The 26,199-nt window shown below is 48.7% G+C and overlaps 1 protein-coding gene across 3 annotated transcripts in view; it reads left to right on the plus strand.

The window, feature by feature from the left end:
• Positions 1-26,199, plus strand: part of LOC147641040 (regulatory-associated protein of TOR 1-like) — a 133,256-nt gene that overhangs the window by 54,205 nt on the left and 52,852 nt on the right. For all 3 annotated transcript variants that reach the window (XR_015268790.1, XM_086817721.1, XM_086817726.1), the window contains 4 exons: positions 18,973-19,127; positions 19,221-19,365; positions 19,555-19,630; positions 19,954-20,055. Coding sequence is in view for 2 of the 3 variants with exons in the window: in XM_086817721.1 (XP_086673847.1) it covers positions 18,973-19,127; positions 19,221-19,365; positions 19,555-19,630; positions 19,954-20,055 (478 nt within the window). In the remaining variant the exon portion in view is untranslated. The remainder of the gene's footprint in view (positions 1-18,972; positions 19,128-19,220; positions 19,366-19,554; positions 19,631-19,953; positions 20,056-26,199) is intronic.

The raw sequence follows: 26,199 nt of genomic DNA on the forward strand, positions 1-26,199 counted from the left end.
AAGCAGTGAAAGGTGTCATGAGATACCTGAAGGGCACACAGGATATGTGCATTTGTTTTGGCAAACAGGATGCATTAGTGCATGGTTACACGGATTCGGATTATGCCGGTCATCCAGATAACCGGAAGTCTACTACCGGTTATGTGTTTACATTCGCAGGAGGTGCTGTGTCATGGATATCCAGGATGCAGAAGTGCATTGCCTTATCTACTACAGAGGCCGAGTATATTGCAGCCACAGAGGCTTGCAAGGAGGCATTATGGCTATCTCGGTTAGTGGTTGATTTGGGTTATAGAGGGGATATTCCATTGTTGCATTGTGACAGTCAGAGTGCCATCCAGTTGGCAAAGAACCCTGTCTTTCATGCAAAGACGAAGCATGTGGATGTGAAGTATCACTTCATCAGAGAGGTGATAGAGAACAAGTAAATTCAGCTTGTTAAGATTCATACGAATGACAACCCGGCTGATCTGTTGACAAAGAGTTTGCCTCCGGAGCGGTTTGCTCATTGTAGACACTTGATGGGCATTGGATGAGGCCAGTTTCAGCCTTGATATGGCCTTGTATATTATCATGTACATGCTGATTTTTCTTTTCCTTTACTTAAGGGCACTTTGCCTTTAAGTGGGAGGTTGTTGGGGTAAAGGCATAATGCCCACCCTTATAGTGTGTACAAGCCCATAAGTTATAGTACATAGTACACTTAGTACTTTTAATGTACTAAGTGCACTATGTGTGCTAGTGCAATATACATGTGTGATGGGGGAGTCACACACTCTTTATTATGAGTTGACTTATCCCCACAACTCTCTCTCTCTCTCTCTCTCTCTCTCTCTCTCTCTCTTGTTCTCTCTGTGTATGTCTCCCACACATGAATAACTCTAACCCTAATTCTCCCATTCATCATCGTCTTCTCCTCAATGGTGGTGTGAATGATTTGATGTTCTTCCCTATGAGTCTCCTCCCTCACTTCTTTATGGATGTTCTTCTTCACCACCTCAACCCATCCTGACTGCTTGGCTTCGAGTTTTCCCTCCATGTCCTTTGTGATCTCCTTGGAGATCTCTTCTTTGATGGCCGTGAGAGTGTTGTCATTGATCTCCCGTTCTTCCTTCTCGGTGTTCTTGACGGCTACCAGTTCCACTTTCAATGTACTCACCTCCTCCTTGAGTGCTATGTTCTCTTGTTCAAGGTTTGTGACCCGTGCTTTGAGGGCCATGACGTGTCGGTGTAGTTTGTTCTCCACCTCATTGAGGTTGGAATCGGATGTCTTCTTGTTCTCCTTGAGTAGTGCCTTCATTGCCGTCTCGAGGGCCTCGAGTTTCTCTTGGAGACTCGGGGCCATTCCTCGAGATTACTCTGCAGCCCTTCCCACAGGCAGGGAGAGGAGAGAGAGAGGGAGAGAGAGAGAGAGAGAGAGAGCGACATGAAATGAAATGAAATGTTCTATTAACGTCTTCAAAAGGCCATAATGACCTATGAGACCAAAAAGTTACATCATGGTGGATCTGATACAATGTCTGGATAAAAAACCAGAAAATGAAAAATAAAGATGATACTACTGGCACCTAGAAAATGAAACTGGAACTGGAAGGTAAACAGAAACCCTTATAGGGTGTGAATATAGTGAGGGGGAGGGGGTACGAGGTGAGTGGAGTACAGTGGGGATACAATATCATATGGGACGGGGGGGTACACTATGGAGGTGCCTCCATCTCATAATATGTGCCGCATCGAACGCTGGCGGATCTCCTCAATATCCTCTGCGGTCAGCACCCAATGGGTCTATGAGATTAAACGTGAGATTAAACGTCTTCAAAAGCCCCAATGGGTCTATGAGACCAAAAGTGATACAATAGTGTTTTTTTTTGTTTTTTAATGTCTTAATTAAAAGTCTTTGTTTGATATTATCTTTTGATTTCCTCTCCATAGTGGCTAGGTTTGTTAGTTTATTTATTTTTGATCTTTCAAATGCTTTGTACTTCTTCACTATTATTTCTTTCTCAAATCTCTCAATTCATAAGTTCAGATTTTTCTGACCTTGTGAAGGTATATAGTGTCCATGTAATCTCATCATGTTACAGAAGAAAACAAAGACTAGAGCTATGAGCTCGGAATGTCAAATCCGAGCCATATGATACAAAGTGGGGCCATGATCAGATAGGAAAACTGACAAGAGGATTCTGGCTCGCTGAAGCTCTCGCCTCCCTCCCCCCTGCTCGCGCCTTCGTCCCGCCTGCTCGCGCCTTCGTCCCCTCCCCCTCCTTGCCGTGCCCGCCCCCCTTTCGCACCCGCCTGTCCCCCCTTTCACGCCCGCCTGCCCCCCCTTTCGCACCCGTCGCCCCCCCCCCCGCCCCCTTTCGCAGCCGTCTGCCCCCCCTTTCGGCCCCGTCCGCGTCCTGCCCGCCTGCCCCCCTCCCCTTCGCGGCCGCCTGCTCGCCTGTCCCCCTTTCGCGCCCGCCTGCTCCTACCTCCCCTTCGTGCCCGCCTGCCCACCTGCCCTCGCCCTTTCCCTGCCCCCCCCCCACCTTCGCGCCCCCCTCTCGCGCCCTTCTGCTCCGCCTCGCCTCCCCCCCCTCTGTCATCCGCCCCTCCCCCCCTCGCTTTCGGTCTTTCCCTCCCCGCTCCGCGCTTCCTCCCATCCCGCTTAGCCCTCGACTCAGCTTCAGACTCTGATGGAGGCCCCTCCCGCCCCACCTGAGAGGGACTCTTTCGCACCCCTGAGGATATCCCCATCAGGCTTTCTCTTTCGCCAGAAGAGGAAGCGAGCCTCGTCGCAGAGGTGGAACGCCTCCAGGCAGATTCCACCATCTGCCGTATAGTTGGCACCCGCCCCAGCAGAGGGGAGATCCGGGATCTTCTCCAGGCCCGCCTTCTTGCAGATGTGGGCAAGATCCTGGACGTTTAGTTACTGGGCCGCGGCCGTTACCAGATTGAGTTTGAGACAGCCTAGAGCGTGGCCAGGTCCTAGTCATGAGTCCCCTTGACATCAGGGGCGCTCGGGCCTTCTTCAGACATTGGCAGCATGGTTTCGACCCAGCAGCGGCCGAACACGGAGAGCGCCTATTCCATGTCACAGTTTGCTTTCCTGGGCTTCGTCGCGAGTACCTTCCGCTCCTCTCCAGGATAGGATCATTGGTGGGCTCGGTGCTTGAGACTGGTCCCACAGTAGCTTCAGTGGTGGCTAGAGCAGCAGGCCTGCCTTCGGTCAGAGTTTTGGTTCCTGACATCTCCTCCCTTCCGAAGGTCATTCAGTTACCTAGGATGGGGGGGGGGATGGATCGATCAGAGAGTGGAGTTTTTGGGGCTTCCGAACCAGCGTTTTATATGCAGGCAGGTCGGCCACCTGGCCAAAGCTTGCCCTCGCAGGAGACCCCGACCTTCACCGCAGCAGCATACCTCCTATGGCCCGTCCACAGATGCGGCTCGACAGGCAGCCTTCGGGACACCTGCTCAGCCCACAGAGACCTTTGATTGGCAGCCTGGACGGGGGTGTCGTAGAGGGGGATAGCCACAGCAGCATGCCCCGATACCGACGTAGCAGCAGACACAGCCTCAGCATCATTGGGTTCCAGTGAGAAACAGCCTCAGTATCATTGGGTTCCAGTGAGGAACAGCTTTGCTCCCCTCCAGGAGGAGACCCTTGCGCAGACTGAGGATCAGGAGATGCCAGCACCCCCCACCTCCACCTCCACCTCCACCTCCACCTCCACCTCCACCCCCCGTCCCCCGCCCCCCCCTCCTGCCTCGCTTCCACCCTCGCCTCCTCCCGTTCCCGCTCCCGCATTTTCAGCGTCTCCTTCCCACCCCCTTCTCTCCCCCCTCCTCCCCCTCCGCTCGCCTCAGCTCCTCGGGAGGCACTGGCAGTGCCCTGGCGCTTACCTGCAGTCCGACGGGTACCGCAGAGGAGACCTACCATGCCGATTCGTGCTTCACGGATATCCTCTATCCGCTGTCGGCTGAGTAGTCTCGACACTAGACAGCGCTCGGAGGCTTTCGACTACTCCTTTACACGCCTATTTGGAGCGGAGAGCCTCCATGAGTCAGCACCTATCAGAGTTCATGTGGTGATACTTCCGGCCCGAGGGGAGGAGGCACTTGATTCAGCGGTGGCCTTCTCCTTTCCTCTTTGCGGCACCAGCGATCGGGAGTGGACTCTGGATCTTGCTATTAGTATTTTGCAGACACAGGCAGTTGAGTTTTCTCACCATGTGAGCGATTTGGAGATTACAGACATGGTAGACCGACTCTGGGAGTTGGCACATTTCTTTGATACCGGGAGTGCGAATGCCTCCAGGAATCGACACTTGGTGGTTCACATAGTGGCAGACCTAGCGCGAGACCCTGGCTATGTATGCATAGATTCTTTCTCCAAGCGGAAGGCAGTTGCTATGGGACACAGCCACTAGCGCCTAGTCCGAGACTCTTGCAGCACACCGGGAGGGCAGATTTGTAGTCGTCGGATGGGGATTACTCTCCATCCAAGCCGCTTGCGAAGGCCCACCATATGGTTGAGACAGCCTCCACCTCAGCAGGTCATCCATGAGGATCATCTCATGGAATGTACAGGGCCTTGGCGGCACACACTATGTACGTTATCGTGGTTGCTTGAGGCAGGAGCTTCAGAGATGCCTGGTTGGGGGCAGTATTGATATTTTGATGATGCAGGAGCACCATTTGAGTGAGAACAGGATTCGGAGATATGGTTCGGTGATGCCTGGTAGATGGGACAATTTTTGGTCTGCAAGTTTTGGCCCCTTGGGAGGGCAGGGAGGAGTATGTATGGTCATTGCGGATGCATGGCGGCAGGCCATTGTGGATCGCGGGGTCATTGTGCCTGGTAGAGTGCAATATGTTATTTTGAGGATGCACGATGAGCACATTGGTGTGCTCAATGTCTATGCGCCCAATCATGCTAGTGCCAGAGCAGAGTTCTGGATCCTTGTTACAGATGCATTGCCCGAGGCCGCACATTGGTGTGTTGGGGGAGACTTCAACATGCTTGAGGACCCGGCCGATAGGGTGGGAGGCAGTCATGTTACAGTGCACGGCATGGAGCTTGCAGCTTGGGAGCGATTTTGTATGACACTGCGGATCACTGATGCGTGGCAGCATGAGGTTTTCTCCCGTTCTCAGGACAGTCGTAGTTTTTCTCGGTCGGATCGCCGACAGGGAGGGACTAATTTATCACGGATTGAGCGCTTCTATGTGGGCGACAGGGTCGGGGAGCGTGGTGGCTCCGTTGGCATTCTCACTGGCACCTCTTTCTCAGACCATGCGCCAGTTATTTTGACTCTTGAGGAGAGGACATGGGAGACCAGCTTGCAGTTGAGGATCCCAGAGAGGATACTTACAGACCCCAGTCTTTTTGAGGACATTGAGAGGATATGGCAAGATAGCCAGAGCTCTGACTTGGATGCAGCAGGCCAGTGTGCCCAGGGGCTCATCGAGCTCAGCTCTTTTTTGCACGCTATAGCCTTGACACGGCTAGGAGAGACACGAGAGCGGGAGCGTCACTTGAGACGTAGCCTTGCTTCGCTCCAGCGCCTTTAGGAGCAGCAACCCACATGTGAGTGGGTGGCGTCCCAGCTGAGCCAGGCACGTCAGGAGGTTCGAGAGGCAGAAGAGCAGAGACACGAGTTTTACTATCATCGCTAGGCCTCTCAGTGGATTCAGCTTGGTGATAGAGTGACTGGGGAGTTTTTTGAGATCATCGGATCCCGCCATGCTCGAGCAGGAGTACGCTAGCTTAGGAGGCAGGACGGATTGTTAGCCACTGAGCCCGAGGAGATTAGAGCTGTTGCCACCACTGAGTTCTACAGAGACCTGCTTTCAGCGGAGCCAGCCACGGAGGCACGTGATGCTTGCAGACAGACTGTGTGGACCCATGTGCAGAGGAGGGTCATAGATCGTATGTGCACAGCTTTGGGTTTCAGAGGATGAGCTTGTTGAGGCTTTGAGGGCCCTCCCGTGTCGCCCTTGGGAGGACGGGTTGACGCCTGCCTTTTTTATGCGCTATTGGGACCTTTTGGGGCCAGGCCTCCGCAGGGGTTTTCAGCATGTTTTGGACACTGGGGTGATGCCACAGAGTTTTTCAGAGGGCTTGATCTTTCTTATCCCCAAGGGGGAGGGAGTGTCAGATGATATTCGATAGTGGAGGCCTATCACGATCCTCAATACTGTTTACAAGGTCCTAGCCAAGGCCTTGAGTTTGAGGATCCAGCCCTTCCTTGGGGATTTGATTCATGCTACCCAGACAGGCTTTGTCAAGGAGCGCAGTTGCCTTGACAACATCTTCACCTTCTGGGAGGCGACAGCTCGAGCTAGGTTTCTCGGTCGTTATGCTTCTCGATTTTGAGCCTTGACAACATCTTCACCTTCTGGGGGCTGCTTCTAGGCGCTGAGCCTTGGAACGAGCTTCTTTTTCAGCGGCTGCAGGCTAGAGCTGTCCCCAGCAGGGGGCACTTGGGCACCAGAGGTACGGTGGATCTTCATAGAGATGAGGAGGACAGACCTCAGTAGAGGATGGGTGGACAGATTTGCCTTGAGCATCCTGCGAGCTTGGGAGTTGCTGAGACTGAGGCTTTCTTAGAGATGCTTTCTTAGAGACCTCCCACTTGTGATGAGGAGCGGGCCAGACAGCCGCTCATCTGGAGCCCCGCGGTACGCACAGACCAGGGTCATATGCTGGGTTCTCGGCCTCGTCTAGCCTGGGGATCATTGGCGGCAGGCCCAGCACGCAGTTTTGGAGATTGGCATTCCTTTTGCAGTCTCCCGGAGGAGATCCAAGCGGAGAGGTTGAGTCACTTCAGAGGGGGGCTGATTATGAGGGATGACATTCAGGAGGCACTCACTGAGGAGTGGTTCACGCCTTTCGAGCCAGCGGCCCCACGGTGGATGGGAGCCTTTACACAGTTGGAGATCCTGATTGCTGTCAGAGCTTGCACTGAGGATGGTAGATGCCTCTACTATGAGATACAGGATGAGGGCAGACTTTAGAGAGTGGAGGCGGAGTCGCCTTTGGTTGTAGAGTGCTATCTTTCAGAGGATACGGGTAGTGGCCGCAGCTTCTCGAAAGTGGCATATTGATCCAGACCGTGCAGATGTGGACTCTGATTGGCGCATATGGGCATATGCTGCGCGCGCCTTGGCCCGGCTCCAGTGGGACCCTGGCGAGTACGAGTGGCATGATCCTTATGCGTCCCCCGAGGCCACAGAGATCACCTTTCTCCAGTACACTGTTCGGTTGGGGAGGCATATTTTGACTGCGAGGAGGATGGCCTCTCCAGCTGCATCGGAGCATTGGCGGCTACAGGGACTCTCACAGGAGTTCCTGGAGGATTTTTGGACCAGGCTCTGGGCTAGCAGACAGGCACGCACGATCTCGGCTTTCCAGTGGGGCTGGTTGCCCACAGGGGCTCTGCAGGTGGCACCTGGCTTGTCTCTTGGTCCTCGGCTCTTGGAAGTGGGCTTGGAAGCACTGTCTCTCCATAAGAGCAAGAGAAGTATACCCTCGCATCAGTCTAGCCTCTGTAGCATGGCTTATCGCAAAGACTAGTCCTGTAAAAGTCACTCCCAAGTACATCTATGAGTATGCAAGCTCCACTGGGTTGCGCATGTAGGTGAAACTCAGTCCAGATGTGAAAAGAGGGGATGTGTTGAAGACCATAACCTTGGTTTTCCCAAGGTTTACTCTGAGATCCCGCGGTGCACAAAAGTCCTGTAACGTGTCAAGATGCCTGTGGAGAGCCTCTGGAGAATTTGCAATAAGCACAACGTCATCAGCCTAAAGTAGTATGGAAACAAGTATTCCTTCTAGTGATACGCTTGCTCCCCCTCCTCTATCAATGAAGGCCAAAATCTTGTCGATGTAGAGGCCAAAGAGAGTGGGAGACAGTGGGCATCCTTGCTTCACTCCAATGGTACTGGAAATCTCCTCTGATAATCCTCTTGGGCATCTCACCCGCCCTATGAGTGACTCATATAACGCCATGATCCCCTAAATCATGTCTAATGGTACCCCCAAATCCTAGGGTCTTTGCAGTAGTTTGGCTCGATTCACTTTATCAAATGCTTTGCATAAATCCGCAACGGGGCTGTCGAGGTGGGTGGGAAGCCTTCCGAATCCTGTGATCTACCGTTTTTGAGTCTCCGGATGGCTTGGGCTACCATGTCAGATGTGAAGAAGGTGGATGTGATGGTGGTGGAATGGGGGCTGGTTTGGTACTTCGTATAGGGATCGTGCATATGTCTGCCATATGGATGGAGATGTGATGGGTGTGGGTAGGCGTTTCTCCTGTATTTTCTTCCAGCCCTCAGTACAGTTCACACCTTTCAGAGATTGGTATAAGTCCTTGTGTTGGCCCTTAACATGTGCTCGTTTCTTACATTTGGTTGTGTATTGGTTAATCCTTTGAGCATCTCGCTCTCGGATTTGGGCAGTTGCAACCTCGCGTAAGAGATGCTCACGTGTCGTGCGGCATTCCTTGAGAGAGAGAGAGAAAGAAAGAAAGAAAGAAAGATATATTAACGTCTACGAGAGGCCAAAGTCGGCCTATGAGACAAAAAATAATACAACTGTGTTCTTCCGGTCATCGGAAGAAAAGAAACAAAAGAAAAAGTGTGCATGTGTCTAGATACAACTGTGAATCATCATGGATCGGTGGAGCCCATATACAAACAATATAAGGGGGGTGTGGATGTGGATGGAGTGCTAAGGCAAGATGCATCTCTATATGCTGAAGGGGTAGTACAAGCATGCTATGCAGATCTATGTCTAACTCCATCCAGTGCCATAAGAGGGATATAAGATATCATACATTGCCGATGCTGAGGCTGTGAATGGCATGAACATGTACCCTGAGTCTGAATGAAAGCGAGCTAGCCTCTCCTGTGTCTCCATCTGGTGTCTCATTCGGATAGCTGCTATCTCTCGGTGACGGAGTCGGGGTGCTCTCTGTCCAGTCTGTCTAGGTCTCCTCTTGGCTCTCAATTCCTCTGCTCTCTGTGCGGTCACCCCACGTGGTACATCAGCTGGCACTGGCATAGCTCTCTGGAAGAAATCTGTGCGCTGGGACTGTCTCCCACCCCTAGTGGGAGTGGGTGTCTGGAGGAGTCTCTCTCGAGAACTATGAAGCTCTAGTAGTAGTCTGCCAAGCTGTCGCTGGTCCGAGGCCTCCATCAACTGATGTAGTGAAGAGTGCTCCTCAAACAATCCTACATATCTATCTCTGACCCCCTGGTGGGCTCTACATCTACATACAAAGTGATCCTCAGTCTCCACCTCCTCGCGGCACAATCTGCATATCCGCTCAGCTCTAGGAACCCGTGCCGCTCTCCCAGCCTCTATCTCTAGCTGATGTGATGAGACTCGTAGCTGTCCAATAGCAACGCGAGAGTTGTGTGGCATGTATACATCCATGTACCGCGGTCAATGTATAAACCCATCCCCTGAGATGCTCATAAAGTGGTCTCTGTAATACAGCATCTTCGGTGGTAGTGGGCTCTCTGGCGCTGTCCATGTCTCCTGTATGTAGTGTTGCCATATGTCCTGTCTCATCACTCTGTTCCTCTCATTGAGAGAGAGGTAACCCCGTGGAGCAGACTGATCATACTGAAAAGGTGGCAACCGCTCAATGTCTATACCATGATGTGAGAACCACTGTAGCATCTGTGCATACCAAGATCCAGTGTGTCCAGCCTCGGCTAGCTGTCTGGATGCCTCAAAAGCTCGGCAGGATAATCTCTCCATGGGCATCTCCCTCATCCTGTATATCAAGGAGATTGTCTGGAACAATGCCTCCACTGCCATAGGTGGTGCAGCAAACTCAGCTCGAACAATGTCGTGCGGGACGGATGGTTTGCTGCGTATCATCCTCGAGAGCATCAAGATCTGTGGTCTCTCCAGTTGTACCCATGTGGAGGCTGCAAGCCTTGGTGCCCAAACCGTTGCTGCATACATCAAGGCTGGTGTCACTTATGTATCAAAGAGCCACCCCTTCGTGCGGGGTTCCTGAAAATGTGCCTGATGACACTGATGCTCAAGGCCAGCAAGAGCTGCATACCCCCGGGTCACTCTGTCTCGGACTGCCTGAGCCATGGAGAAGCGTCCAGCTGAGCTAGTAAATGTGATGCCAAGGTAAACTTAAGAGCTCACCACCTCGACCCGCCCTCCTGCTAATGTGAGAGTAGTGTGGCTCCTGACTGCGGGTGAAGTGTGGAAGATCATAACCTTGGTTTTCCCAAGGTTCACTGTGAGCCCCTGCTGTGCGCAGAAGTCATCAAGAGCCACAAGGTGTCTTTGAAGCCCAACCTGCGTGTCGGATACCAAGATGATGTCATCAGCATAAAGCATAACATGGACAGTAATACCTGATAGCTCAACCCCAGAGCCTCCTCCTTGTGTGATGTAATCGACCACCTCATCAATATAGAGCCCAAAGAGCGTGGGGGAGAGCGGGCACCCCTGCTTCACACCAATGGTGCTAGCAATTGTGTCGGACAAGCCTCCTGGGCATCGGACTCTCCCAAAGACCTGCTCATATAGCCTGTATATGCCCCACATCATGTCTGAAGGTATGCCTAGTGTCTGTAGTCGCCGAAAGAGGCGCTCTCTGGGCACAGTATCAAATGCCTTGCGGAAATCCACAAAGCAATAATAGAGCCGTTGCCTCCGTGCCTTGGCCTGATCAATGAGGCACCTCAATGTAAAAATGTGGTTGATGGTCGAGAAGGCTCGACAGAAGCCTGCCTGGCCTGCTGCTCTCAATCCCCCAACCTCTGCATGAGTGCTCAGCTCTGCCTCCAAAACTGCCCCGTATAGTTTGGCCAATATATGGCCAATCATGATGGTCCTGTAGTTCCCGGGGTCTAGTACATCTCCCGCTTTATGGATCGGCACAATAGTGTGCATCGTCCACTCAGCCGGAAACCCCTCTGACAGAGCTCTGTTGAAGAGATGAGCAAGAAATGATGAGAGAGAGAGAGAGAGAGAGAGAGAGAGAGAGAGTTTTATTAATGTCTTCAAAGGACCCAAAGGGTTTAAGAGACCAAAATGATGTGTACATAGTGTTCATGAAATCTCGTCATGGATGAAATAAGAGAAAACAACAGTTTATGAAATCTCGTCATGGCTGAAATAAGAGAAAACAACAGTAAACTAAAACTGAAAACTGAAGTCTAAGATTTCAGACTCTGAGATTATACAAGATGAGAAATCTAGATCCTACTATGCTAGGTACGTACATACATACATACATACATACATACATATTATATACATACATACATACATACATACATACATACATACATATATATATACATACATACATACATACATACATACATACATACATACATACATACATACATACATACATACATACATACATACATACATACATACATACATACATACATACATATATACATATACATATACATATACATATACATATACATATACATATACATATACATATACATATACATATACATATGTGTATATATATATATATGTGTGTGTGTGTGTATGTGTGTGTGTGTATATATATATATATATATATACATATATATATATATATATACATATACATATATATATATATATATACATATACATATATGTATATATATATGTATATGTATATATATATATATATGTATATACATATACATATATGTATATATATACATATACATATACATATATGTATATATATATGTATATGTATATATATATATATATGTATATGTATATATATATATATATGTATATGTATATATATATATATATGTATATGTATATATATATATATATGTATATATATATATATATATATGTATATATACATATATGTATATATATATGTATATGTATATATATATATATATGTATACATATACATATATGTATATATATATATGTATATGTATATATATATATGTATATACATACATACATACATACATACATATACATACATACATACATATATATATATATATAGAGAGAGAGAGAGAGAGAGAGAGAGAGAGAGAGAGAGAGAGAGAGAGAGAGAGAGAGAGAAATGAAATGAAATGAAATGTTATATTAACGTCTTCAAAAGGCAATAATGACCTATGAGACCAAAAGTTACATCATGGTGGATCTGATACAATGTCTGGATAAAAAAACCCAGAAAATGAAAAATAAAGATGATACTACCGGCACCTAGAAAATGAAACTGGAACTGGAATATAGCGAGGGGGAGGGGTACGCTATGGAGGTGAGTGGAGTATAGTGAGGGGATACAATATCATGTGGGACGGAGGGGTACACTATGGAGGTGCCTCCATCTCATAATATGTGCCGCATTGGACACTGGCGGATCTCCTCAATATCCTCTGTGGTCAGCACCCTGACTGGGTGTCCCGCATGCCTCGCAAGAATAATCCGAATCTGCCGCTGCAACCTCCGTCTATGCTGGGATGCCCCCCTCCGTAGTCGTGGGCGTCTGGACCACCCAAGCTCAATCGCACGATCAATCAGTGTACCCCTGGTGTGGGCGGTATCCATGTCCTGCTGTGCTGCTGTGGTCCATCTGGCGCAGTGATGGCTGGACTAAAGAAATCTGTAATGTGCCTCTGAGTCTGGCTCTCTGTGCGCCTAAGCAGGCTATCTCTATGTCTCCGCAGCTCAAGCAAGAACAATCCCAAACACCTCTGGTCCTGGTACCCCATGACTCTGGAAAGTGGTCCAAAACCCTCTTTGAATAAACAGTGGAAACGACCACGTATCTCATAGTATGCAGTACAATGGCATATATAATGCAGCTCTGTCTCTGGCTCCCCATGGCATACTCGGCATATCCTGGCCTCCGCTGGTATACCTCTATATCGGCCCATCTCAATCTCAAGCTGGTGTGAGGATGTGCGAATCTGACCAATAGCACATCGTACTGCATGAGACAAGTGTACATCCATGTAACTGGGTCTGATCACAAAACCATCTGTTGTGAGCTGAAGAAAATGCTCTCTGTAGAAAGCCATCTTCGTGCCCAGCTCCTCAGTCGGCTGTATCCATGTCCTCCTAATGTCCAGCTGAACTAAATCCTGACGGATGAGTCTGGTAATCTCTGTCCGTGTGATAGTGAGAGAGGGTGCCTCCAGAGAATACTGGAAGGGAGGCAATCTGTCCATGCTAAAACCATGTGCCTGGAACCAAGATGTCATCTGTCCATACCAACAAGCCGTGTCTCCCTGTAAAGCTAACTGTCGGGAGGACTCCAGGGCGAGGCGTGCATATATGTCTCGGGGGAGATTCCACAAGCCATGTATGTAGGAGACTGATCTCGTAAGAGCCTCAATCACCAGAGGGGCAGCCGCCAGCTCTGCTCGAATAATCTCATGAGGTACGACGGCCTTGGCTCTAATAATCCTAGCAATCATAGATACCAAAGGCCTCTCCATACCTCTCCACCCGCCTGCGCTGTGATGGCCCACTGAAGGTCCCCATATCTGCACTCCATAAAGCATAGCTGATGTCACTAGAGTGTCAAAAAGCCAAAGTTTCGTTCGAGGTTCCTGAAACTGAACCTGCGAACACATCCTCTCCAAACCACCCAGGGCTGCATGTGCTCTAGTCAATCTAGTCTCTGCTGCTCTCCTCATCGAAAACACTGGCCCACTGAATACTACCCCAAGATATGTATATGCATCTGTATACTCCACAATCTCTTGCCCATATGTAAATGTGGAAGCTGATCGCCTAACCCACTGTGGCGTGGTGTTAAACACCATAACCTTGGTTTTGCCAAGGTTGACAGACAATCCACTATCATGTGCAAACTCATGTAAAGCATCCAGATGACGCTGCATACCCTCAGGGGAATCAGAGATCAACACAATATCATCAGCATATAACAATAGTGGGATCCATGTACCTGCTAGCTGGGCTCCTCTGTCCCCCAATCTCTCAATGTAGTCAGAAGCCTCATCCACATACATACCAAACAGTGAAGGAGATAACGGGCAACCTTGCTTCACTCCTATAGTGGAGTGAACCAAAGTAGAGACCCCCTCTGGGGTGCGTACCTGTCCTGCAACTGATCTATATAAAGCCATAATCCCCCATATGAGCTCTGTGGGTACCCCCATCTCCTGTAATCGCCTCATCAATCTGGCTCTGGGCACTGTATCAAATGCTTTGCGGAAGTCCACAAAGCTACAATAAATCCGTCGCCCATGCGACCTGCCCTCCTCAATAATGGCCCGGAGAGTCAAGATGTGGTCAAGAGTAGAGAAACCTCTCCTGAACCCTGCCTGTCCCTCTGCTCGAATGCCAACTCTCTCTGCCCATCTACTCAACTGCTGCTCAAGAATGGATGCATACAATCGTGCTAGTGTGTGACCAATCATAATAGTGCGATAATTCCCTGGTTCCATAGGGTCCCCTGACTTGAAGATAGGCACGATGGTGGACCTACTCCAAGTCTCGGGTAAGCCTTCGCACATAGCACGATTGAACATCACTGCTAGAAGCTCTGCCAGCATGTCTCTCGCATGAATAAAGTGCTCAGCGACCAATCCATCATGATCATATGCTCTCCCAGTCTTCATCCTATCAATGGCCTTCCTTACCATCTCTGCGGTAAAGAAAGTACATGTCTGTGGGCATGATGCTGGCGGGTCAGGAAAAGGTGTTTGTCCAGGAACTGTATATAGAGATGCTGCATAACTACCCCAGACCTCTGTAGAAGTGATGGCCAAAGCAGGGGAGGACTCATGAAACAGACGCCAAGCCTCCCTCGAATCCTGGCTCAAGAACAGCTGGTATAATTCCTGCTCTAGCTGAGCAAGGCCGGCCCGCTTCTTCCTTCGCACAAGACGTCGGAAGGCAATACGTGACTGTCGGTGAGTAGTGACTCCCAAAGCAACCTCCCGCTGCAGTCGGGCTCTGGTCTCTCTGCACTCCTCATCATACCAGCTGTTCTGTCTCTGTCAGTATATGGGTCAACTCCTCCAAAGGTCTCCCTGGCTCCTCTGTGTACAGACGTTTATAAATCCCATCTGTGTAGACAGCATCAGTCTCTGAGGTAAAAGTATATCGAGTGTGATCTGCCCCTCGTGTCCTCTGAGCTGTGGTAAAGTGAAAAGAGATAGTCAATGTCAACAATGCATGATCCACTACTACCCCAATGGGCCGAGATCCAACTGTGAAGTCCTCAATGCATGAAACAAAGCTGGGCATAGCCATAACATAATCCACTGTGCTAGCACCATGTCTATGTGGAAAGCAAGTAAATCTAGCTGCTGACGGAAACCTCTGCAAGCCATTAAGTATGGCCAACCCATGTGCAGTCCCCATATCTACCAAATATCTCCCATACTCTGTGCACTCCACATCCTGTGAGCGTGTGTCTAATCCCATATCCAGAGTGTCCAGCTCTCTCAGCATCTCCTCCGAGGTATCATAAAAGGCTGTCTGGCGGTTGCTCATCTGGGCATTAAAGTCCCCTAACAGGATGATGTCTCCATCCCTAGAGAACTCCCATATGTCATCATCTAGCACAGAGAAAGGAGACTGTCCTCTAGGTGCTGCATATGTCGATGTACTAGGAGCAAAATAGCATATGGCAATATACAGGAATCTGCCTGTGTCGGCCCTCAGTCTCACCCACATATATCTGGCCTGATCATCTCTCCGAATGATGTGTATAAGCGGTTGCAGCTCCTCCCTGAAAAGAACTGCCACCCCTCCTGACCCTCTACTACTGTGTACCGATCTCGTCCCTACTCTGCAAGCTGTCTCCCATTTGTATCCTGTCACCTGTGGCATCATCTGACCAGGAGCCTGGTGAGTCTCCGAGTAGAAGACTATATCTCTATCTCTAAAGCTGTCCTCAAAGGCACCTACATCAAGTTTGAGGGATCCATTGCAGTTCCAGGCTGCCAGCTTTAATTTGGTCCCATAGGTCTCGCACCGTCATGTAGAGCGTCGCTCCACGATGACCACCCTCCCTTCTCTATAAAATGCTATCTTTCCCTTTTCTCTTGCCGCTCTAATCTCTGGCATAACTTCCTTCATATGTGCAAGCTGTGAAAGAGTAAGATCATCACCAAGAAAAATGCTTGAGAGAGATGAAATGAAATGAAATGTTATATTAACGTCTTCAAAAGGCCAAAGTGACCTATGAGACCAAAGTTGCAATCATGTGACATTTGATACACTGTCTAGAAAAGAAAAGAAAGAATTGAAGGTAAGTATCTAGCCCTACAATACATCAGTAGAGGGAGCATCCGGAAGCAGCAACTAGGGAGAGTGGGAAGCTAATGCTACTAGTCAAAATGGGATACATGAGTACATGGATACATGAATATGGGGGAGTACAAAAGTGACAGTGAGTTATATGGCTGGAGTGGTTATCATCCTGGAGCTCGAGCATGGGTCTCTGCCGGATGGCCTGGATATCTGCCATAGTGAGATGCCTGGTCAGACGAGCCCGATGCCTTGCAATGATGCTCTGAATCCTCCGGTGTAGGCACCGTCTCTGATGTGAGGATCCGCGAACCCTCGGGCGTCTGGATCTGCCGCCCAACTGGATAGCTCTCTCAACTAGAGTCCCATGGGGTGCCTGCTGTTGGGGTGTCGGCTGTGTGTCCTCCTAGGTAGTCCCTCTAAAGAAGTCAGTAATCTGTCTCTGTGCGGACTCCTTACCAGTCGGGCGTCTGCTCCTGATAATGGACTCTCTGAGCCTTCGGATCTCCATGAGATAAAAACCCAAGCATCTCTGATCACAATAGTCCATGACTCTAGCCAGTGGTCCAGATCCCTCTCTGAAAAGGCAATGGTAGCGCCCTCGAATCTCATAATATGCTGTGCAGCGATAGATGTAGGGCTCCTCCGTCTCTGGCTCTATCCACAACAAATCTAACAAATCCTGTCCCTTGGAGGTATGCCCCTAAATCTGCCTGTCTCTATCTCTAACTGATGTGAAGAGGTGCGGATCTGCCCAATGGCGCACCTCAATCCATGAGACAGATGGGTATCCATGTAGCTCGGTCTAAGTATAAAGCCATCCTCAGTGGTGTGGAGAAGATGGTCTCTATAGAAAGCCATCTTCGTCCCCAACTCCTGTGAGGGCTCTAGCCATGTCCTCCTAGTGTCCAACTGAATGAGGTTCCTGTCTGATGACTTTACTAATCTCATAATGTGTCAAGGTGAGAGAGGGTGCCTCCAGAGAGTACTTGAAGGGTGGATGTCTGTCTAAACTGAACCCATGGAGCTCAAACCAGGATGCTATTTGTGCATACCAACATGAAGTGTCTCCCTCCATGGCTAGCTGATGAGAGGACTCTAAAGCAAGTTGATCGACTGTGACGATCTAGGCTAGGCCACCAGATCTGTACTCCATATAGCATCGCCGATGTGACCAGCGTGTCAAAAAGCCACAGCTTAGTGCATGGCCCTGAAACTGTACCTATGAGCACATCCTCTCTAGACCTCCTAGTGCTGCATATCCTCTAGTCAATCTGGCCTCTGTTGCCCCCCTCATGGAAAATGTGGGCCTAGTGAACACCACTCCAAGATATGTGTATGAGTCAACATACTCCACTGTCTCTTGCCCATATGTGAAAATAGGCGCTGATCTCCAGACCCACTGAGCTGTAGTATTAAACACCATAACCTTGGTCTTACCAAGGTTAACTGAGAGCCCACTGTCCTGTGCATAAGCATGTAAAGTATCCAAGTGCCTCTGCATACCCTCTTGTGAGTCTGCTATAAGCACAATATCATCAGCATATAAGAGAAGAGGTATCCAAGTGCCAGCCAACTGGGCTCCTCTATCCCCTCGTGTTCCAATATAATCAGAGATCTCATCAATGTATAGTCCAAATAGAGTCGGAGGGAGCGGGCAGCCCTGTTTCACCCCTATAGTGGAGTGTACTGGGAGACCCTTTGAAGTCCGCACCTGCCCAACTACTGTCTCATAAAGTGCCATAATACCCCAAATGAGCTCACATGGAACCCCCAAGTCTTGCAGGCTGCGCATCAGTCTAGCTCTGGGCACTGTGTCAAAGGCCTTGCGAAAATCCACAAAGCCACAGTAGATCCTCCTCCCATGTGCTCTGCCCTCCTCAATGATAGCCATGAAGGTAAAGATATGATCCAAAGTAGAGAATCTCCGCCTGAAACCGGCTTGTCCCTGAGCTCAGACCCCTTGTCTCTCTGCCCATCTGCTCAACTCTTGCTCAAGAATAGATGCATATAGCTTGCCCAGCGAGTGAGCAATCATAATGGTGCGGTAGTTAGTCGACAGGCTCGGATCTCCAAACTTGAGTACTGGCACAATTGTGGAAGTACTCCAAGTCCCAAGAAACCCCTCACACATGGCTCTATTAAACCTGAGAGCTAGCAAGTCTGCAATCATATCTCTAGCATGCATGAAATGCTCGGCTACAATGCCCTCATGATCTTGTGCCCTCCCTGTATGCAATCTATTAAGAGAGAGAGAGAGAGAGAGAGAGAGAGAGAGAGAGAGAGAGAGAGATTTTAACGTCTACGGAAGGCCAGATTGGCCTATTAGACAAATCTATATACAACAATCCATTTTCTGAGTATCATGGAAAGAAAAACAAAAATAAAAAGGTAATCCTAGTCATATGGAGCTCACTATGCAGTCACTGTCTAGCATGCTATAGATGTACAATCATGATAGTTGGTATACAACTAATTCCACCGAGAGAGAGAGAGAGAGAGAGAGAGAGAGAGAGAGAGAGAGAGAGAGAGAGAGGAGGCATTGGTACTACTTTAAAAGTTTAATGATCTATAAGTGTATCAGGACTCTTCATTTGGCATTGTGATTATGTGGTGGCTGAGTTGTTCATGTGCAAGTGTGTTGGTTTTTCTTCCATTATGAAGGTATATAGATGGTTTTATGTTTTTTAATAAATTGTGCTTGATATATATATATATTGCATATCACATAGGTTTTGCGGAAGATCATTGCTTCGAGATTCTCTGGATCCTGATCTTATTGACAAGATTCCAGGAAGGCAGAATGATCGCAAGACGCCTTTAGGGGAGTTGAATTGGATCTTCACAGCCATTACAGACACCATTGCATGGAATGTCCTTCCAAGAGGTACAGCCTCATGATAATCCCTTGTGAGGTTTCCATGAGTGTGTAGCCCTTCGTTTATTATGCTGTCTGAATGGTATATTGCCACTTTTGCAGACCTGTTTCAGCGGTTGTTTCGGCAAGATCTTCTTGTTGCAAGTTTATTTCGGAACTTTCTACTTGCTGAGAGGATAATGCGAGCAGCAAATTGTTCTCCTCTATCATATCCTCGGCTCCCACCTACTCATCAACACCCCATGTGGTAAGCATAACATGCAGAAATTAACACCCCGTGTGGTAAGCGTGACATGCAAGAAGTTTCTTTTCCCTTTTTTGGGGGGTGGGGTGGGGGGGGGATTCTCTGCCTTCTCTTTTTTTTTTTCCCCCCCCCGCTACATTGATTGTACTCAATGTCAATAAACATCAACCTTTCTTTATGGTGTTTTTGTAGGCACGCTTGGGATATGGCTGCCGAGATGTGCCTATTTCAGCTTCCTGCATTGTTGAACGACTCAGCTGAATTCAAAGTACAGTGTTGATTTGTGCAAGTCGTGCAAATGAAACTTTGTGGAATGATTTTTGCTTGGCATCTTCTGAATTTCAGTGTAAAGCTTGGTTTATGAGCCTGTAATTTGCTTCTTTGTAAGTCATGTGCTTGGAGCTAAGGACTATGCGATCAAGATGTGTGTGTGTGTGCGCGTGTGCGAATGTGCCACGGGGAGTGGAGGGTTATTATTATTATTATTATTTTGGGGGGGGGGGTGTTGGGGTGGATATATTCTTGTGCTCCGTGAAATTTTTGGTTTGGTATCAGGGGCTCGGGTTATGACTCATCTTGTCATGGTTGCAGGCAAGTCTTTTTTTCACTGAGCAGTTGACAGCGTTTGAAGTATGGCTAGAACATGGATCTGAAGAAAAAAAGCCACCAGAACAGCTGCCAATTGTTCTCCAGGTAATTATTAGCTGGTTCCTTTTTCTGGCAGTGTTTTCCTTCCTTTTAAGTTCTGCCCAATTGGAATGCATAATGCATTGAATAAATGGAGGTGGGGGTTTGCTAGTCTTTGATCGAATTGTTTTTTCAATACATACTACACGGTGTGTGGACAAAATAGGAGTTGGTAATGTGTACCTACGTGTGTATGGCGTGTGTGAAGGTTTGCTTTTGAAAGCATTGCCAGGTGTACAGAGTAGATGGTTTTGATGTGAGCATGTACAGGCCTGTCCGGACGTAGTCTACTGGAGGTCGGCTGGAGATGGTTTCAGCTGTTCGACCATTTGAATTGTGCGCGCGTCCAAAAAACGAGTGGGCATCATGGGTTGTGTTTGAAGTGTATGAAGGCATGGGCAATTAAATATTGGTGTGGCCAATATAGCTTGAGCATTGGGTGAAAATCATAAGGGTGATTGCGGCCATCTTGTAGGCCTTACAAGAAAAAAAATAATAATAATAAAATATAATATTGATGTGGCCACTAGTAAGCATGACCATGTGGAAGTTAACGTTGCTGCCAGCACGACGTTCGAGAAGCTGGCGAAGACACCTTGTGGAGTAGCAGCTTTTGAAAGTGAGGAGCGCAAGACAGTAAGGTGTGTGTTTTTGGGTGGCTAGCTGCAGACATAGGTGCAGAGAAGCGTGGACTAAGAGGCCGTGTTGTTGCAGTGGGGGGGGCTCTCTGACGTAGCCACAGGACAGAGGCAAGGGAAGCGAAGGAACTGCAGGCGCAGGAGAGAAGCGCGTGTGGGAGCCGAGAGCAGCGAAGACAGTTCGTGTGTTCGTGGTTGCAGGCAATGATAGTTTCAAGGGCTACTGGCTGTGGAAGGCGGCCTTGGTTCGTTGTTTTTTTGAAGCAGAGAAGCTGGACATGCTAGGTGGTGTTTTCAGCAGACGGCAGCTGGACATAGAGTCGAGAGGCTCGGGTTGATGGGGGGTCGCCGGTAGCTGGCGATAGAGGAGAAAGAGGTCGCCAGAAAGGAAGGAACGTGGACTGTGAAGGGGAGCCTGAGGGTTGCAAGCAGGGTCTGGGGGTTGCCGCCTCTGAAGGAAAAGATGGAGAACGTGTGTGGTGACTAGCAACGGCTGGAAGGAGCCGCCTTGGAGCTGCAGCTGCTGGCGATGACAGAAACGTATGGCTTGGTTTGCTTGTAGCCGAGAGAAGTTGGTAGCAAAGAGAGTGGAGGGCAAAGTGCCTTGGCGCCGGCGAAGACAGCTGCTAGCGACAGAGAACGGGAAAGGTGGAGGCTGCTATGGTGACTAATGGTTCCGGCTGAAAGGAGCCGCCTTGGTACTGTGTGGCTTGGACTGGATGTTGGGCTGGCTGCAGATGTTGACAGCAATTGGAGGGATGCTTCTCTGGTGAGCTGTGGTTAGCGACCAGAGAGAGGGAGGTTTAGAAGTGTAGCTGTGGTCTTGCTTTGGGAACTGGCAGTGTGCTGGCAATGTAGGAGAGAGTGGCCTTCAGCTGAGGTGCAGTGCAGAGAACGAAGGTACGTCCTAGTTGACACTAGCAGATTTTCACCCACTGATGGGCAATCCCCGCCACCCCTTCTTGCTGATCATGCATTCCTCAGCTTCTCCATAGCCATTTCTGTCCCCAAGCAGCCAGCCCTTACCCCCGGTTCATCATTCACCAAGGTACACTTTGATCATGCCCTTAATGGAGTCTACCAATCCAACCTTGATTCATACCTCTCAACTATTGATCTCTCAGCCCCCCTGTCTATTATTACTATTCAGCTTTTTGACCTTCTACATGATGCTCCCAGTAACTCTTTTCCCACCAGCCATCATTCTTCCTCAAAGCCTCCTTGTGGATCCATGCCACACCATAGCTGGTATGATGAGGAATGCTGGGCAGTACGAAAGAGCATCTTGCAACGCAAAGCATTGGGCCACATCACCCCTCGTCAAGCGCAGAGGAGGTTCCAACGCTTCACTTGAGGAAAGAAGAGGGCTTTTCTCATCAAACGAGGGGATGAATTCTATCGCTTGCTTCTTAGCAAGGATAGTGAGGAGGCTTTGAAGAAACTTCTCGATCGCCAATCTCCTACTTGCATCAAAGACCCAACCATTTGGCATAGGCATGCTCAAAGCCTATATCAAACTCCCAACACCACTCCACCGAATCTATCTCATGTTCCTTGCCCTACCTCAACCACCTTGTTCACCATCCAAAACGTAACCAAAGCCATAAAAAAGATGAAGCCTGGCAAAGCCATGGACCATCCTAGCTGAGCACATCTCCCACGCCTGTGATACCCTTGCCCCTTTCCTTGCCGATCTCTTTAACCTCCTAACAATTACCACACAATCATGATCGGTCACACCCTCTCCAAGCTCTATCGGGCGGTACTGGAGGAAGAGATCAGCTTATTGGCAGAGAGACAAGGGTATAGAGCCAAGGGACAGGCTGGTTTTCGGAGAACATACCCTACACTTTATCACATCTTCACTTTGAGGGCTGTTATTGAGGAGGCCTGAGCGAGGGGCGCAAGATTTATTGTTGCTTTGTGGATTTCCGCAAGGCTTTCAACACTATACCAAGGTCCTGCCTCTTTCACAGGCTCCAAGAGCTCCGCTTGCCAGAGGAGATGATTTGGGGAGTCATGACACTTTATGAGTCTATAACAGGAAGAGTGAGAGTACCAGGAGGGCTGTCTGACATGGTGACGAGCACTATCAGGGTGAAACAGGGGTGCCCTCTCTCACCCATTCTATTTGGATTGTACATTGATGAGTTCAGTGATTTTGTAGACAGATTAGGGGGGCCGGGAGCCACATTATATGGTACAGTGATACCTCTCCTCTTATATGCTGACGACATGGTGTTGATTTCAGATTCGGTGGCTGGATTGCAGCGTCATCTAGAGGCCATACATGTGAGCAACGGGATCTCACGGTGAATCTGGGCAGGACCAAGGTTATGGTTTTTAACACATTCAAGCCCGCAACAAAAGCAATGAGGAGTGCCAGGAGTTTTGTCTATAGTGGTGAGACCGTGGAGATTGTGGAATCATATGTTTACCTTGGAGTCACATTCATGGGACCCATTTTCAACATGAATGCAGTTGCCTCGGCCCGCTTCACGAGGGGATATGCAGCCTAGCCCGCTTAGAGAGACTGTTTCCAGGAGCCCAGTACGAAAGGGTGGCTCTTTGACATTGTGGTGACACCGGCAGCTATGTATGGAGCACCAGATCTTGGGCGGATGGAGTTAAGTAAGGTGGAGAGGCTCCAGGTCATGACGTACTAGTACCACACCAGGTTGTCATAGCAAAGTTTGGAGCTTTCCCATTTTCAGTAGAGGCTCTCACCCGGTTCGCGCACTGCCCAGGAGGTACGGTTCTGTACGGTCGATACGTACGTTCGGAACGGTACGGTGGAGGTACGGTCGACTAGGATTCGACCGTTTTTTTCCCTTCTTGTTTCTCACCATTTTTTGGGGCTGTTTTTTGATCTTTTTTTCACTCACAACTGCTCATTGCTCAAGTCTATCCTCTCTCCTTGAAGGGAGCTATTAAGAAGCTCAGTTGAAACAATCAGGGTTTCATGTGGGAGAGACACACAGAGAAGAAGGGGGAGAGAGAGAGAGAGAGAGAGAGAGAGAGAGATGTGGGGATAAGTCAACTCACAAAGTATGAGTGTGTGACTCCCCTATCACACATGTATATTTGCTCTAGTACAGAGTGTGCACTTAGTACATTAAAAGTACTAAGTGTACTATGTACTATAAAACCTATGGGCTTGTACACACTATAAGGGTGGGCATAATGCCTTTACCCCAACAACCTCCCACTTAAGGCAAAGTGCCTTTAAGTGAAGGAAAAGAAAAAACCAGCATGTACATGATAATATACAAGGCCATATCAAGGCTGAAACTGGCCTCATCCAATGCCCATCAAGTGTCTGCAATGAGCAAACCGCTCTGGAGGCAAACTCTTTGTCCACAGATCAGCCGGGTTGTCATCCGTATGAATCTTGACAAGCTGAATCAGCTTGTTCTCTATCACCTCTCTGATGAAGTGATACTTCACATCCACATGCTTCGTCTTTGCATGAAAAACAGGGTTCTTTGCCAACTGGATGGCACTCTGACTGTCACACTGCAGCAATGGAATATCCCCTGTATAACCCAAATCAACCACTAACCGAGATAGCCATAATGCCTCCTTGCAAGCCTCTGTGGCTGCAATATACTTGGCCTCTGTAGTAGATAAGGCAGTGCACTTCTGCATCTTGGATATCCATGGCACAGCACCTCCTGTGAATGTAAACACATAACCAGTAGTAGACTTCCGGTTATCTGGATGACCGGCATAATCCGAATCCGTGTAACCATGTACTAATGCATCCTGTTTGCCAAAGCAGATGCGCATATCTTGTGTGCCCTTCAGGTATCTCATGGCACCTTTCACTGCTTCCCAATGCTTCTTGCCAGGTTTGGCCATGTATCTAGTAACCACTCCCACTGCAAATGCAACGTCCGGCCTGGTAGCAACCATGGCATACATGAGACTGCCACAAGCTGAAGCATACGGAATCTTGGCCATATCAGCCCTGTCACTATCCGACTGTGGGCTGTCCATAGCACTGAGTTTCACATATGGAGGCAAAGGAGTACTAGTCTTCTTCCCTCCCTCCATATTGAACCTCTGCAAAACTTTGCCAATGTATTCCTTCTGAGACAAATACAACACATGCTGATTTCTGTCCGAAGTATCCGCATACCCAAAATGTGATTTGCATCACCGAAATCCTTCATATCAAAGGTCTGATGCAGCCTCTTCTTCAAGGCATCCATCTCTTTATGAGATTTCCCGGCAATCAACATATCATCAACATACAAGATGAGGATCAATAGACTGCCATCCAAAGCTTTCTTGGTGTATAAGCAGTGATCTATGTCACTCCTCCTGAAATCTTGGGATTTCATGAATGTATTAAATTTATGATACCATTCCCTTGGTGCCTGTTTGAGCCCATAAAGACTCTTTTTTAGCTTGCATACAAGCTTCTCCTTTCCATTCACTGCATAACCTTCTGGCTGTTGCATATATATCTCCTCATGGAGATCACTGTGAAGAAAAGCAGTCTTCACATCCATCTGAATCAAATCCAGATCATCATGAGCAAACCAAAGCTAATACAGCTCTAAGTGTGGTCATTTTGACCACTGGAGAGAAGATCTCATCAAAGTCCACACCATATTCCTGCTTGAAGCCCTTAGCCACTAACCTGGCTTTGTATCTTGGCTTTGCATCAGGTGCAACTTTGAGCCTGTAAACCCACTTGCATGGCAAAACCTTCTTGCCTGTAGGCAAATGCACCAACTTCCATGTTCCATTTTTGTGCAGAGAATCCATCTCTGACTTCATAGCACGCTCCCAAAGAGCCTTGTCTGCCCTCTGTAAAGCCTCCTTATAACAAGAGGGCTCCCCACAGTCAGTGAGCATCACGTAGTCAACCCCTGGAACAAACCTGTCAGGGGGTCTGGAGGGTCTTGTGGACCTCCTTACCCAATGACCATCATTTGCAGGTTGCTGTCCAGCCTGAATATCACCTATTGGTGGCTCCTGTTCCATGCCATAAGGTTGAAAGATCATGCTCGGTATCTCCTCTAACGGTGGGATATCCATATCTTCTGCCATCTGTGGGTGTCCATTTGGACCATTTTCAGCACCATTTAAGGGCTGGTTTTGTTGCTGTAATGGCTGATTTACAGCCCTTGGTTGTTGTCCATGATGTCCATCATCATCAAAGATGACTCTGCCAGGCTCTTGTTGCCTTGCAGGCTCCTTATACATGCATGTTTCATCAAAAATGACATCATTGTTGCGTATAATCTTTCTATTCACTGGATCCCAAAGTCTATACCCCATTTCACCTCTGTCACCATATCCTAGGAATATGCATTTGTGAGACTTAGGATCTAGTTTGGTGCGTATTTCCCTGCGTATGTGCACGTACGCAACGCAACCAAACACTCTCAAGTCCTTGTAGGACGGAGGCTTCCCTGTCCATACTTCCTCTGGCACTTTCCCACCAAGCCTTGTGTTAGGTGACCTGTTTCTAAGATGAACGGCTGTCATAACTGCTTCA

Source organism: Cibotium barometz, chromosome 2, assembly GCF_041138505.1.
Source record: "Cibotium barometz isolate CiBa-2024 chromosome 2, ASM4113850v1, whole genome shotgun sequence".
NCBI classification, from domain to species: Eukaryota; Viridiplantae; Streptophyta; class Polypodiopsida; order Cyatheales; family Cibotiaceae; genus Cibotium; species Cibotium barometz.